Here is a 16,060-nt window from a genome sequence, read left to right as displayed (position 1 = left end):
CAAAAAAAACATTTCGATTTGTTGTGGAAAGTAGTAAATGGCTGAGTTGTCAAAAACAGTCAAAAAGTTGGCATTTGTTCTACCTGTGCGCTGTTCCAGCTGTCTGTTTTTAGTTATATTTGGTTGAAATCTATATAAATTACATTCAGTACCCAATTGCTAATTGAGTGAGTGTAATTAAAAATTATTAAAGTTTCATTAATAATCGTTGAATTCTTACTGTGAAATAAAATAACAGTTTTTTTATGTTTCAATATGTTGGTTTCTTGCTGATCATCTTTCAAAGTGTATTACAGTCCGTTTCCCGATAATATTGTATTGTTTATAATAGGAATTGATTACTTATTATTTAATTTTTAATAAAACAAAGTGTAATCCTTAGAACCTCGAAAATTTGCAGGGTTTGCGTGATGACATAATGGTGTAATTGTTGTCAATATTGCAAAAACTGGAAGATCAATACTAAAAATGGACAACACTTTGGAATCTCCGTCTAAGTCTAGCCCGCTGGGCCAACCTGAAGGCTACTTGGAAAGTGAAACTGATTACTCTAGTATCAGAGGCAAGGTATGACACTATAAACCTTCAGCTATTTAATGTTGTTGTTTACTAACATCTGGTATAATGCCAAACTTTCAATCAATTAACTATTTAAGATAATATCTCTTTTCAATGATTATCCGCAATATATAGATACTTTTGTATATCAAAGTAAGCTTATAAAAGTGGAACTTTGCAAAAAGTTCCACAATAATATGCAAGAATGTTGCCTCATAATATTAAATGTTACAAATTTATGATGCAGAGTTGATTAAATGTAACATATTTATGAAGCAACTATATATGCCGTTAACAAAGGTCTAAAGTTTTTATTTAGTGCTTCTCTCAGATAATATTTAGTCCCTTAGTACTGAGGCACATCACTTTTTATAACATCCAGTGGTTCTGTTCTTGTCTGTTGATGTGATAAATGTATATCTTACTTTGAAAAATTCATTTCAATTTAGTCTACGTATGAATTTTACATTAATTGAGACCCCTGGTCAAGTTATGATCGTCACAAACTTTTTCTGATTAACAAGTCTCTTGGATATTACATCATATTTAAAAAAAAAATATTCATTATTGAGTGATATTGAAGTCTTGTGGCAGAAGTTGCAACTAAAAATATACAAAGATGTGAAAGTGAGTTTTTTGAATTATAACAAGTTTCAAATCCACACCCCTAATACAAGTATTAAACCAACCTACTTTATAAATTCAAATTCAAATTTTTTTTTCATTATTATGGGACATTTTAACATCACTAATAATTGTCATATCATTTGATTTCATAACATTTGTTGACATCAAATAAATTACTTAAAACTAAGTTTACTGCCCCTTCCAAAGTGTCAGTGCAGAAGAATAAGTAACAAACTACACTGAAGCATGTTCTTCAATAACATCATTGTCACAATTTTTTTTGAGCTAACTAGTTGTACTGTTTGTCCAATAAATATTTATTTCTTTCTTGTTACTCCACGGATAGATCTAACCTGTAAGGGATAAAGATACGGTTATATGCATGTGTATTCCTTCTAGATGGTGTTAGTGAGCCCTACCAGTGACCAGTATGAACTTCTAAGGAAGCAAATGCTGGAGAGGCTCGAAGCGGGGAATGGAGAAATAATTTACGATATCGGACAAGGAGAAGGTGAGATAGTTTTTTAACTATAAAAATTAGAAAAGTTTTGTGTTTCCGTTGGTAACTGGTAATTTTATGATTAACATTCTAAATTCCAAATGAGTGTACTCTCTAAATATTCCCAATTATGTATTCTAACCTGTGTGTTTCAACAATCAAATTCCAGTTAAGATATTTAATAATAAGATTCAAAGAAGATTTGATGACAGCCAAGATTTACTTTCCTTGGCAATTTTTTGATGCACTAGTTGTATGTGTCTCGCCTTTAATTGCTTCCTATAAAACCCTTAAGAGACAATAAGAATTGGGACACCCCATGCTTATGAGCCTATTACACACTTTTGAACCACTACATACATAGTGTAAAGCAAAGTTGCTTCCCACATCTGTCCCTTTGTATGTATGTATACAATTAATAAAATAATTAGAAAAAACTGCATCAAATTCCTTGTGCACAGTTTCTTTCAAATGCAGCTTTTTACAGAATACTACCAGTAGGAAGCCGGGGCAGGTCGCTAGTAATTTAATAATGTTCAAAATTAGAACATTATCTATAATACCTGTTAATGACAACTTTTTTCAGAATTGTATGATTTCCTATGAAACATGATATCTCTATCAGTTTATCAGTTGCGTCAATAATGACGAGATATTCTACATTTTCTGCAATTACAACACCATGTTGACTAATTCTTTGCTTGCATACATATATTACCAATTGCATATATATGTGTAGAAACAAAATAATGAAATCATTGTTTTCCTCTCCTGTCTGGGATGTCATTAAAAGATTCAAATCTATTTAGCTTTTAGTAGAGATCTGTTAGAGAGTAGTATTTTTATTGGTAGACATACACGTTTTATCATAGTGCTAGTTTTTACCCGCAGCTTCGTCCGCGTGAATTTAGCGCCACCTACATAAGACTACAGGTTCTTCGCATATCCCACGGGAATTATAGTTTTTACCATGATAAAAATTCCTTCTCCAGACTCTAAATTTCAAGAAGATTTGTCCAAAAGAACTCCTGAAGAGACAACAAACAAACAAATTCACTTTCCCAATTATAAATTTTGATTTCTAACTTGTAGAAGTCTAAATGTATAGCGATTGTATGACAGATGGGCGCGGTCTCACTGAAGACGAATATAGCGCTAGTGTGGCGACCCTACAGTCCCTGGTGAGCGCCGAGCGAGTCTCGTGTGTGGAGCTGAGACGGTGGCAGTGCGGCTCGGGGCTCACGGGACAGTACCTGCTGCGGACAGAGGTCGACCACACCGACTTCATGGAGATTAGGTGATATGTCCGACTGATTTTATAAACCATCTAGATGAAATACTGATTGTATTGATGCTAGTTAAAGTTTTAACTAAGAAAAAGACGACACCGTAATTGTATTATTTTAAATATGTTACAACAGAACTCCTCGACAATCTAAATTTTTCGCAAAATAATTTCATACATTTTGTTTTTGGATGGGGTAAAAAGCTGTCTTGTGAGGTATAATACACCTTATACCATCCTTCTTTTAAAATAAAATTTTCGTGTCACATTCTCGTACTCCTCCGAAACGGTTTGACCGATTCTCATAAAAATTTTGTGAGCATATTGGTCTGAGAATGGGCCAACATCTATTTTTCATATCCTTAGTCATAAGGGTTGTCCACCCTTAACATTTTTTTTTTCTAGAAATAACTTAAAACAGACAGCAAGATTAAAATATTTTTTTTTTTAAATAATGGTTTTTTTTTAATATTTTGGCACCAGAGTGGCAGTAGTGGGCAACGTGGACGCCGGCAAGTCCACGCTGCTGGGCGTTCTCACACACGGCGAACTGGACAACGGACGTGGGTACGCGAGACAGAGGCTGTTCCGGCACAAACACGAGATGGAGAGCGGAAGGACCAGCTCCGTGGGGAACGACATCCTCGGGTTCGATAGCCTGGGTGAGATAGCTTCATTGTTTGTAGTCTATGGCCACCAAGCTTTAGTAAGTAAGTAAGTAAGTATATATTTCCTATGGATGTCGTTAAAGGCGACTAAGGGATAGGCTTATGAACTTAGGATTCTTCTTTTAGGCAATGGGGATATGCTTATAAACTAAGGAATTCTTCTTTTAGGCAATGGGCAAGCAATTTAATACTATTTGAGTCTCAATTTCATCATTTAGCTGTACAGCTGAACGTGGACTCAATTGACGTCCAGTGAAAATGCTGCAGTGTAGTTTGTTCCGCCGCTTCTTCTACACATGCGCTTTGAAAGCGATAGTAGTTATAATTAGATTAAAGTGATGTGACTTCAATAAGTGATACCTTGTGTCCAATTTGAAAAAAAATCCATTCTATTCTATTTGTAGCCCACAAATAGAAAGTAGATAATAGAGATTCAGTCCTTTTAAAACTGTTATCTCTGTCTACCCGGCAAGGGATATAGAATTGTCTATTTGTATAGTATGTTAGCTTTATTCAATATATATATATATATTTTTAAGGTAACGTGGTAAACAAGCCCGACCACGGCACGCTGGACTGGGTGAAGATCTGCGAGAAGTCATCGAAAGTCATCACGTTCATAGACCTGGCCGGCCACGAGCGATACCTCAAGACCACCGTGTTCGGGATGACGGGGCACGCTCCTGACTTCGGCATGCTGATGGTGAGTAGCTTACTCTTTCAATGATTAGTCTCATGTGCCGTGTGGTTCCCGGCACCAATACAAAAAAGAATAGGACCACTGATGACCACTCCATCTCGTTCCCATGGATGTCGTAAAAGGCGACTAAGGGATATGCTTATAAACTTGGGATTCTTCTTTTAGGCGATGGGCTAGCAACCCGTCCGTCACTATTTGAATCTCAATTCTATCATTAAGCCAAACAGCTGAACGTGGCCTATCAGTCTTTTCAAGACTGTTGGCTCTGTCTACCCCGTAAGGGATAAAGACGTGATTATATGTATGTATGTATTTGGCTCATATCTGCAGTGTAGTTAGTTCCGCCGCTTCTTGCACACATGCGCTTTGGAAACGGTAGTAGATATAATTAGATTTAAGTGATGTGACGTCAATAAGTGCTACCTAGGTTAGCTAGATTAATTTTTCAAAATTGGATATAAATCCAATTTTGGAAAACTAGCTGTGCCCGCGAATTCGTCCGCGTGGAATACTTATTTTGGGCATCATTGAATTGAAGGATGAATAATTTTCCCCGTTTTTTGCACATTTTCCATTATTTCTTTGCTCCTTATAGTTGCAGCGTGATGTTATATAGCCTAAAGCCTTCCTCGATAAATGTTCTATTCAACGCAAAAATAATTTTTCAATTTGAACCCGTAGTTCCTGAGATAAGCGCGTTCAAACAAACAAACTCTTCAGCTTTATAATATTAGTATAGATAAATCCGGAGTCGGATAGGTTAGTGGTATAGCCATGGGCTGGTGGAGGATCCTTGATTAGTCATCAGGTCTAACTTTTCGAATCAACTAATACCAGACCTAGGATATGTTGGCAATCCAATGCGTCATATTGATTTTACATCACTATTAGGGGAGGTACAGCTAATGGCTGATGAGAGAGAGAGAGAAAAGATAATAAAATGCATTTGGTAGGTGGTCTCAGAAAAATCTGTGCCGTGCAACCACAGCCCAACAGAAATCGTGCATTGATTTATAAATCAACTTAAGTTCTGAACATTATCCCTTTTCTGATATGTTTTAGAACATCTAAAATATTCATGTGCCGTGTGGTTTCCTGCGTTTTAAAATAGCACAACTCCATATCTTTCCCATGGATGTCGTAAATAGCGACTAAGGGATAGGCTTTTAGCCTAGACTTTTGGACTAGCAACATCATATTACTATTTGAATTTCAATTCCATCATGAGGCCATACAGCTAAACGTGGCCTTTCAGTCTTTTCGAGACTCTTGGCTCTGTCTACCCCGCAAGGGATATAGACGTGACTATATGTATGTAAAATATTCATTGGTTTGTCTTCATCAGATCGGCGCCAACGCTGGCATCGTCGGCATGACTAAAGAGCACCTAGGTTTAGCCCTAGCACTCTCCGTGCCCGTCTTCGTTGTGGTCACAAAAATAGACATGTGCCCCCCGAAAATCCTGCAGGACAACCTCAAACTCCTGATCAGGATCCTCAAGTCTTCCGGCTGCAGGAAAGTGCCTGTCATGGTCAAGAGCAAAGACGATGTGATCGTGAGCGCTACCAACTTTGTTTCTCAGAGGTTAGTGTAAAGAAATAAGGCGGTAGGAGACTTTATATTCTAGAACGTTCGCCCAGTCGGTGTAATGGCGTCGCGTCATGGAGATGATCGGTGTGATTTACAGACAATGCCGTGTGGTTGGTTCCCAGCACTAATAAAAAACAAGAATAGGACCACTCCTTCTCTTTCCCATGGATGTCGTAAAATGCGACTAAGGTATAGGCTTATAAACTTGGAATTCTTCTTTTAGGCGATGCTAGAAAATCCAATTATATTTTGACATTAACTGATCGTTAGATTACTTCATCATCATTTCTCAATTTTTTACAGGCTATGCCCAATCTTCCAAGTTTCCAACGTCTCTGGTGAGAACCTGGATCTGCTGACGATGTTCCTCAACCTGCTGAAGACCAGGATGCCGTCGCAGGAAGACAAGCCAGCAGAGTTCCAGATAGATGATACATACTCCGTGCCTGTGAGTAATTGCCATCTCCAAGTCTTCTATTGTGTTTTCAAGCTCCTGGAGATGAGGACCTGGATCTGCTGACCATGTTCCTCAACCTGCTGAAAACCAGGAATACAAGCCAGCAGAATTGCCAGCTCCAAGTCTTCTATTGTGTCTTCATTCTTCAGATGAAGAATCTGGATCTTCCGTATCCGCTGTGATCATAATCCAGCCCCAGAAACACTATAGTTATCCTGTTTCACGTCAAAATGAAAAGCGAAACAGCGATAGATTTCCGAGCGATAACAACGGCGACGTACGGTCAAAAGTACCCGAAACCGCCGAGCTTGCATGAAGAGAGTTATGAATGTGGATGAAGCGAAGGAAGTATGCAGAGATCGGGGCAATTGGAAAGAGGTAGTCTCTGCCTACCCCTCCGGGAAAGAGGCGTGATTTTATGTATGTATGTAACAACGGCGTCGCGCGTGCCACGCTTAAGGGGCTGGTGTGGGAAAATCTGATCCAAGTTAGTCGGGTTCAGTTCTGGCACTGAGAATGATGAGAGTATTGTCTTTACAACGAAAAAGATTGACTAGAGAACGCGTCCCGTCTGCTTATCGTTTTGATGTCTTAACAAACTTAGTTTCACACCATGTTCGATGGAAAACGATTGAATCCCTGCCAGAGTCTGATATCACCAGCATTTCTAGTTTGTATCTCGTGGTGTGAACCAAAGTGGTGAAAACGCTCGGACGAGTCGCTCGCTTGCGAGTGAGTGAGGGTTACGGTGGGGGAAAACATCGTGAGGAAACCTGAACATTCAGGCAACTGGATGTGTAACCATGATCGATCCAATACGGGTTAAGTTTCACCTGTCAGATTCGGTCGCTTCGTGTAAAAACCTGACTCACCCAATCCAGGATCTATGGTCAAAGGCATACCCCGGTCTCTTGAGGAATGAGGAAGATAAATAAATTAATTAATATATAAGGGACAAATTACACAGATTGAGTTAGCTTCGAAGTAAGTTCGAGACTTGTGTTACGAGATACTAACTCAACGATACTATATTTTATAATAAATACTTATATAGATAAACATCCAAGACCCAGGCCAATCAGAAAAAGTTATTTTCTCATCATGCCCTGGCGGGTATTCGAACCCGGGACCTCTGGTGTCACAGAGAGACGTACTACAAAATTAAATACAGGAGCATTTAATACAGTAACATAAATAAATCTACTACTACCGCTGCGCCACAGATGCCGTCAAAGATGCCAAGGTTTTCCGTGATTGAATATAAAATATGATATTTTATGCGGTGGTGCCGTGTGGTTCCCGGCACCAATAAAAATAAGAAAAGGACCACTCCATCTCGTTCGTAAAAGGTGATTAAGTGATAGGCTTATAAACTTGGGATTCTTCTTTTAGGCGATAGGCTAGCAACCCGTCACTATTTGAATCTCAATTCTATCATTTAGCCAAACAGCTGAACGTGGCCTATCAGTCTTATCTGAGACTGTTGGCTCTGTCTACCCCGTAAGGGATAAAGACGTGATCATATGTATGTATGTATTCTATGCGGTCAGGGCGTGGGCACGGTGGTGTCGGGCACGACGCTGGCGGGCGTGATCCGCCTCAACGACACGCTGCTGCTGGGCCCCGACCCGCTGGGCCGCTTCACGCCCATCGCCGTCAAGAGCATCCACCGCAAGCGCATGCCCGTGCCCGAGGTCCGCGGCGGGCAGACGGCCAGCTTCGCTCTCAAGAAGGTACGGCTTTGATTCTTATCGCTTTAAAGATTAAGTGGATTTTAAATTGTAAGCGAACATTTTGACCCGTATGTAGAGAGGATGAGATGACAGGGACATAAAATTATTGATTTTATGAGATAGAATAATCGTGTTGATGGTTTCAATGCTAAGTCTTTATTACCTCAAAATAACAAGTACAAAAAAGTTTTCAACACGGCGCGTCTACCTACTTTTTACTTGTTCATTTAATTTAGTAATACACACATTACAAAAAGGTCTCAATTTATCACAGTCAATAGCATCAATTATTTGCATGAACTCGATAAAAACAAATTGATTAACATCAAATTAAGAAACATTAAATTCAAATGAATAATTGAACACCATATCATGGTCATCTTAGTTACATCTTCTGGAGAGGATCACGGCGTTGCGCCTTGGACCATGATCCTGGTTTGTATAAATAAGTCAGACGTTTTAATACGTGTCCTATAAGTCTTGTCAAAATTGCAGTCTTTTCAAGATTAACATTGGCATGACAAGCTACCTGAATGTGCAGGTTCAATCAAGATGTTTTCCCTCATCGTTGACGTATTCGATGGAAAATATTTATTATATTAACAGATCAAGCGGTCCCAAATCCGCAAGGGCATGGTGATGGTGTCGCCGGCGTTGAACCCGCAGGCGTGCTGGCAGTTCGAGGGGGAGATCCTAGTGCTGCACCACCCCACCACCATCTCGTCGCGGTACCAGGCCATGGGTAATGTGATTGTGATGTGTTCATCTATTACACGGTAGATAATTAGTTCCAATAGTTTCCAAGAGATTCGAATACCAGGTTTAATTGGATGACATAATTTAATTAATTTATTATTCAGATATCATGATCCAAATTAAGGTAATAATGAGAATGAGAGGTACAAAAATTCAAATAGACATCGTCTGTCGCGCGGTTCCCAAGGCATAACATATAGCCTGGCGGAAGATCTTCCCTTTGTGGCGGTCGAGCCTGAACTATCGTCTCGACTACTCCATCTTTGATTATTGATGCTTCTTATTATCTACAATTTATTAAAAACAACATTACATAATATATAATCATGTCTATATCTTTTGCGGGGTAGACAGAGCCACATTCGGCTGTTTATCTTAATGATAGATAGAATGATAGATTGAGATTCAAATAGTGACAGGTTGCTAGCCCATCGCCTAAAAAAGTAAATCCCAAGTTTATAAGCCTACCCCTTAGTCGGCTTTTACGACATCCATGGGAAAGAGATGGAGTGGTCCTATTCTTTTTTGTATTGGTGCCCGGAACCACACGGCACAATGGCGTCAATGACTATTCGAATAGAATAGAATAGATTTATTTTCAAAATTGGATACAAGGTATCACTTATTGACGTCACATAACTTAAAATCTAATTATAACTACTACCGCTTCCGAAGCGCATGTGTAGAAGAATTTCGGTGCGCTATATATAAGTCAGTATGTCGACATGAAAAAAAAATTTAAAAAATTATATAGAGCATATATTTTTATTTTTTCTTATAAATTTTTGCAATAATTGGTATTTTAATTACGGAATTATTATTAAGGACGTCCTGGTAAAGGGTCAGGTCAAAAGTACCCGAAATCGCCGAGCTTGCATGAAGAGAGTTATGAATGTGGATGAACCAAAGGAAGTATGCAGGGATCGTGGCAAGTGGAAAGAGGTAGTCTCTGCCTACCCCTCCGGGAAAGAGGCGTGATTTTATTTTATTTTATTTTTATTTATTCAGAAGATTAACAGCTTTACAGTACAGGTATAAAAGAAAAAGTTATTATTTAAATGCCGATAATAGGGATGTGGACTGTACTCAAATAAGTATAAAATTTTACCACGAAAAGGTAGTTTCTATAGTAAAAATAATAAAAAACACAATATTTTCCTCAATAAACAAGGGATTATTTTTTTATTTAATAAAATGTAATTAAATATTTCACCCTCAAGTCACGTGACAATGAACACCAATCAAAATGCGTGATGTCACGTGTTGCAATACAAGAATTTTCGCTGTCAAATACTATGGTGTTTGTTGATATTTGGATCATATTATTACCGTGATAACCGTCCGATTATCTTAGCCACGGAAATACTTTGTTTAGAATGAGTCTGTTCTTTTTCTCTTTCACATTCCGCTATTGATTCCAATCTTTGCCTTTTAACTGCTAATAGTCGAGTTGTTATGTTTTCGGTTCGTCTTTTCTATCGGGTTGACATGCAAACTTTCTTGGCACACAACCTGCTCTTAGTCTGATCTGGGATACTGTGCCCATCAAATGATATTCTGGAATTCTCCATATCATTGGCAACTATAACGAAACTACGAAACATTGTTTACTTTATTTCTAACCTAAAAATTCGAGTTTTCGTCTTTGAAAACTTGAAGAGTTAAATTATTTTAATACAAGTAAATGTAACAAATATTATCAAACTTACATCAAAATGATCCTCACAGAAATACATTTTACTTTGTGTAGATACAAGTGCCGGATCCCGACGGGCTAATTGAAGCCAATTTTTCAGCATCGTTTTTGTACGTGGAACGTGAATAAACAGTTTTTCAGGTGTTTTAATAGTTGTAATTTTACACTGCGGCACCGCACAATATTTATAAAATTTTGAATTCATATTATTATCACACAACTATGAAATAACTATTCATTGCATACAACTTCGACAATATTTTATAACGCGTGACATCACAGCGGCCGTTTGACAGGTATCCGCGTTACAAAACAAATGTATGTATGTATTGGTATTTCGGTGTGCTATATCATAATTTGGACTTGTCACACCACCGCAGTGCACTGCGGCAGCATCAGGCAGACGGCGTCCATCCTGTCGATGTCGCGCGACTGCCTGCGCACCGGCGACAAGGCGCGGGTGCGGTTCCGGTTCATCAAGCACCCGGAGTACCTCAGGCGGGGGCAGAGGATGGTGAGTCTCGTGTTCAGTCACTGTTAGTGCTGTTACTATGTATGAGTACATAAATAGTTATGATCACGTCTATATCCCTTGCGGGGTAGACAGAGCCTTGAAATGAGTGAAAGGCCACGTTCTATGAGTAGTACATAAACTTATAATCACGTCTATATCCCTTGCGGGGTAGACAGAGCCAAAAGTATTGATACGAGTGAAAGGCCACATTCTATGAGTAAAAATGTGAATTAAAGATTTATTTATGTTATTGTATTAAATGCACATTTCTCGAACTTACTTTGAGGCTAACTCTATCTGTGTAATTTGTCCCTTATATTTTTATTAATTTTTCTATCTACTGCCGTGTGGTTTCCGGCACCAACATAAAAACGGATAAGGCCACTCCATCTCATTTCCCATAAACGGCGACAAGGGACGGACTTGTAAACTTGGGATTCTTGTTTTTGGCGATGGGCTAGCAACATGTCACTATTTGAATCTCAATTCTATCATAAAGCCAAACAGCTGAACCTACCAGTCTCTACAATACTTTTGGCTTTGTCTACCCCGCAACGGATATAGACGTGACCATATGAATGAACGAATGTATCTATGTATGTCCGTGCGGGGCAGGTGTTCCGCGAGGGCCGCACCAAGGCGGTGGGCAACGTGCTGCGGCCGGAGCCGCTGCTGAAGCCGCCGCGGGCGCCGCGCGCCGACCGCCGCCACCAGGAGCACGGCCTGCTGGTGAGTGGGGAAAGGGGGGGAGGTTACATCACTACATAGTATAAAACAAAGTTTTAGTCTGTTTGTCTGTATGCTTAAATCTTTAAAATTACGCAACGGATTTTGATGCGGTTTTTGTAACAGGTAGAGAGTGATTCAAGAGGAAGGTTTTTATGTATAATAACATATATAATTTTGCACCCGTGCGAAGCCGGGGCGGGTCGCTAGTCTATACTAATATTATAAAGCTGAAGAGTTTGTTTTGTTTGTTTGTTTAAACGCGCTAATCTCAGAAACTACTGAACCGATTTGAATAATTCTTTCACTGTTAGATAGTCTATTTATCGAGGAAGGCTGTAGGCTACATTTTATGCCGGATTTCCTACGGGAAACGTCAACAATGCAGGTGAAAGTTGAATGAGTCGGCCATCGGCGAGCTTTCCACGCGAACCCAACAAAGATATAGTAAAACAATGTACTAAAGATGTGAAGTACTCATTTTTTGCCACAAAAAAAGTCCGCGAGAGCATATATCTATCTCAAGGTTTACTTACAATAACCACTTTTATGTTCATTTTTTAAGATTATTTTTTCATTATAAACATAAGTTATTTTGAAACCAATTTTCTTTAATTCAGTATTAATCCTTATCCAAATAAATATGTTCATTACTTTCGGCTTTTCATGTAGACTAAAATTGCCATTTACAGTATATAAATCAGACGAATAGATTTTGAGATATAGTCGTTATAAGCAATTTGCAGCGAAACATTTAATACGGCGAACCAGCGTTCTTTCTGATTATGTTTATCTTTTAAGATTGTTGTTGATTATGAGTATTTAATTGTAAACACAACTGTCTTTGATATCACTTAATTTCAATGAACATCTTAGAAGATATTACTATTTTAAACTAAAGTGAAGTATCAGCCTGTAAGATCCCACTACTGGGCAAAGGCCTCTCATCTCACTATACGGTCTCCGTTCCGTCGCGGGTAATGATGTGAGCCAAGTCGTCGCCAAGTCTCATAACAATTAGCAGCTATAATTGATAAAGCCGAGGAGGATGTTTGCAAAAATAAATATGATGCCCAAAATAACTATTCCACGCGGACGAAGTCGCGGGCACAGCTAGTACATACATAAAATCACGCCTTTTTTTCTTGTAACAAACCAAACAAACATTTCACTTCGTTATAATAAAACCTTTCAATTCTAATCTATCATCAAGCCTTACAGCTAAATGTAGCCGTTATGTGCCTCACAGAAAATCCGCATAACAAAAAATGTTGCAGAATGTCCATACTGACAGATTGCAATCGAAATGGAGAATAACTATATATATATATACATATATGCTACTAATATTATAAATGCGAAAGTTTGTGAGTATGTCAGTATGGATGTTTGTTACTCTTTCACGCAAAAACTACTGAACCGATTACTGGGAAATTTGGTAGCTGAAGACCCAGAATAACATATAGGCTAGTTTTTATCCCGGACTCCCCGCGGGAATGATTCCACGCGGACGAAGTCACGGGCGGCCTCTAGTGTATATAAAAATTTGGTCCAACAGCAAGAGAGCGAAGTGCCCGGGCCGGAGTCCCCGTTCGAGGCGCCCGCGGACAAGCGCGGCCGCCGCCCGCGCGCCGCGCGCCTCGCCGCGCCCGACCAGCCCGCGCTCGCCGCCAACTGACTCGCTGACTTACTGACCACATCACCACCACGACCGGCCAGGGGCTGAACAATATAAATGTACCAATAGTGCGTCGATACAGAGCAAATCCCTCCTTCAGAGTAGCATAGACGTTTGATAAGTATATGTGTGTATAGGCCACTTGTGGAATAAAGGTAAACAATTTTGTTTTTTTTTTTAATTTATTTTTAGGCAGGAGGGGAGAAAGAAATATAAAATGTCAGTTGTGATAATTTTTTTTTTTTTTGTATGGCAATGAATTACTTTTATTGTTAATTATACTTTATTTTAAAAATAATTTCATAAAAGGAATCAAGATTGTTTACCTTTATTTCAGTACCCAAAAAAATGGATTATTAATGCCACCATTTTCTCAGCAATAGGTTAAATGTGGCGTTAGTTCAACATACTCGTCTAGAATTAAGTGGTTTTTGACATTGGGTGATATATTAATAATGATATAAACTTTCAAATGTCAAATATTTTACGAATTCACTGATGTCATGATTCCAATCGGCATACTATCGATACATTTATTTTACACAGATTAAACACATGCTCACCATGAAAATAGAGAAAGGAGATGAGGCACTTTTTCTTTGATTTACTGCTCGGCCCGCGCAAGCCGGTGACGTTTCGGAAATTTCAAACTTAGGTACCCAATGGCATTTGGGCGCCAATATATTTACGAAAAAATATTAAAGTATATTTTAGTAGATACAAGGATCCCGCTATGTAGTTACCTGCATTATTTTTTATCCCTGATCTTGTTAGGAACAGTGAAAATATCAGAATTTTGGAGTTATTACGCTGTCTCATCTGCTTTCTCTATTTGTATCGTATTACGTATCTTATCAACTAGAATGGTGAAGCGAATAAGTAAGCTCTTTAATAAACTTGGTATTAACACGCCACCGCCTATACCTACTAAGTGAAAATGATCTGTATGTTTGATCAGAGTGGTTATATGTGGTAAATGTCAGATTGAAAAAGGCAAACTGTAAAAAATTTATATCAATTTCAATGTAACGCAAATAAGTACAATTTAACAATTTTATTCCTTGTCTCTGCATAACGGCTTAGATTTGAGAACAAAATAACCTAACAAAAACAGAACATTTGAAGCCAAATGGCCAAAGCCAACAAATCGATTGTTTATGCATATCCAGCAATTTGCAAATCCTGCCGTCATGCGTTTACAACATTTACCGCCTAACTAAACCCTTCAAGCGCTCAACGAAATAGACTAGACATACCGCTAGGTTGAACTTCAATGAAGAGTGGACGCGATTTCGAATAGTTTGTGTGAAAAGTACATTAGATATTATCATTCGTGGTTTAACGAAGTCTCTAAAAGAGTTCCATATTTTTTAATAAAATATTCTTGATTCTTTACAAATAGGCATTGATTCTTAAAATTTATTAGCCAACTGACATAGTTACATATAAATATTTTTTACTATTGTAGAACATTTATAAATACTAATAGATCATGAAGCTGTTACTATCTGTAAGGTTTCAATACAACTGTATACTGGCAGGTGGTGAATTTGTTTGTTTACCATATTTGGGAAGATTCTTTAGTATAGATAAATACTTTGACGTGAATCTGTCTTTCCAAGTAAGGTGCCCAAGATAAAATACCTTGTTTCACGACATAAAAGTACTTTGATAATCATTATTCATCTCTGCGTGCTCCCGGTTGCACCCTTCACAGAGGTGTTTCGGGGCCCGGGGTCCGCCTTATTCATGAATATACATAATAATACTTAAAATTTATATATCCAATCTATGTCTCAAGTTTATTGATGTCTGAATGAAAAATTTGAAGGAGTAAGAATTCTTTATAATGCAGGACAATTATTGTGCAATTGGATCAGTCAGAAACATTTGATATCAATACTTTTTCTTATCAAATAATATTATTTGGGCAAAAATGGTATAAAACTCAATTAGTTTGTTATATAGGTAAACCAACAAAAAAAAATATAGTGATTTTTAATTTTTGAAAAAAAAATGTTAAAAAGTGTTGGAGTTCGGTTGGTGTTATTGAAATTATTTTGGTTTGTTATTTTTGTTTGTTGTGTAGCAGTTCCTTTCACTTGTCGACACTAACAGAATTTATTATACAAAATTAAACTGTTTGAAACAGTACTTTATATTGGTTTTTATTTTCATGAGGAATATCATATTACTTTGTTGTATATCAAATTATATATATGTTTCATTTCTTTGAAATATCATTTAAGGGTAAAAATTTTGTGTGGCTCCTCATGTTTTGATTTAGAGTAGTAGATAAGATTGTTTTGAGGTTTTTTTTTATATTTGTGTGCAAATTAATCAGTTTGTGATATGACAATCTTGTCATAGGATTAATTCAGATATTGAATTGTCACTGATAATAGTATCAACTCTAAATGTATAGTGAGGCTAGCTGCTCTTTCCATATCATTATTCAGTATTTCATTACAGTACCAATATTAGATTGTGATTGTTTTATAGTATAAGTGATAAGATTATATTTTTATTGATTTGTTCAGAGTGAGAGAAATTAAACTAGCTACAAAGTAAGC

At 37.8% G+C, this 16,060-nt stretch overlaps 2 protein-coding genes across 4 annotated transcripts in view; both read left to right on the top strand.

Moving 5' to 3' along the window:
* The first annotated feature begins 4 nt into the window (after positions 1-4).
* Positions 5-16,058, top strand: LOC106140569 (GTP-binding protein 1). Of its 3 annotated transcripts, none has more exons than XM_060944463.1 (13): positions 5-167; positions 401-567; positions 1,585-1,696; positions 2,807-2,981; positions 3,453-3,631; positions 4,177-4,340; positions 5,683-5,921; positions 6,231-6,375; positions 7,935-8,117; positions 8,724-8,859; positions 10,950-11,083; positions 11,699-11,812; positions 13,368-16,058. In XM_060944463.1, the coding sequence occupies exons 2-13, from the start codon at positions 469-471 to the stop codon at positions 13,485-13,487; spliced, it is 1,800 nt and encodes a 599-aa protein (XP_060800446.1). In that variant the 5' UTR covers positions 5-167; positions 401-468; the 3' UTR covers positions 13,488-16,058. The 3 variants fall into 3 exon arrangements, with proteins under 3 accessions (XP_060800446.1, XP_060800447.1, XP_060800448.1); XM_060944464.1 differs by lacking the exon at positions 5-167 and adding an exon at positions 277-295; XM_060944465.1 differs by lacking the exons at positions 5-167; positions 401-567 and adding an exon at positions 1,071-1,185.
* LOC106140568 (ATP-dependent RNA helicase DHX8) overlaps positions 15,937-16,060 on the top strand; it is a 16,657-nt gene continuing 16,533 nt past the window's right edge. Inside the window, exon 1 of the mRNA XM_060944462.1 lies at positions 15,937-16,054. The gene's annotated coding sequence lies outside the window, so the exon portion shown is untranslated. The remainder of the gene's footprint in view (positions 16,055-16,060) is intronic.

This window comes from Amyelois transitella, chromosome 5, assembly GCF_032362555.1.
Source record: "Amyelois transitella isolate CPQ chromosome 5, ilAmyTran1.1, whole genome shotgun sequence".
Taxonomy (NCBI): domain Eukaryota; kingdom Metazoa; phylum Arthropoda; class Insecta; order Lepidoptera; family Pyralidae; genus Amyelois; species Amyelois transitella.
The sequence above is the reverse complement of the archived record's forward strand: the minus strand, read 5'-3'. Positions and strand labels throughout refer to the sequence as shown.

Bases quoted from the DNA above. Each gene is read 5' to 3' on its own strand.
- LOC106140569 (XM_060944463.1), top strand. From the start codon at position 469: ATGGACAACACTTTGGAATCTCCGTCTAAGTCTAGCCCGCTGGGCCAA. The intron at 2,982-3,452 runs GTGATATGTCCG...TTTTGGCACCAG, and splicing joins ACCGACTTCATGGAGATTAG to AGTGGCAGTAGTGGGCAACG. The intron at 6,376-7,934 runs GTGAGTAATTGC...CTATGCGGTCAG, and splicing joins ATGATACATACTCCGTGCCT to GGCGTGGGCACGGTGGTGTC.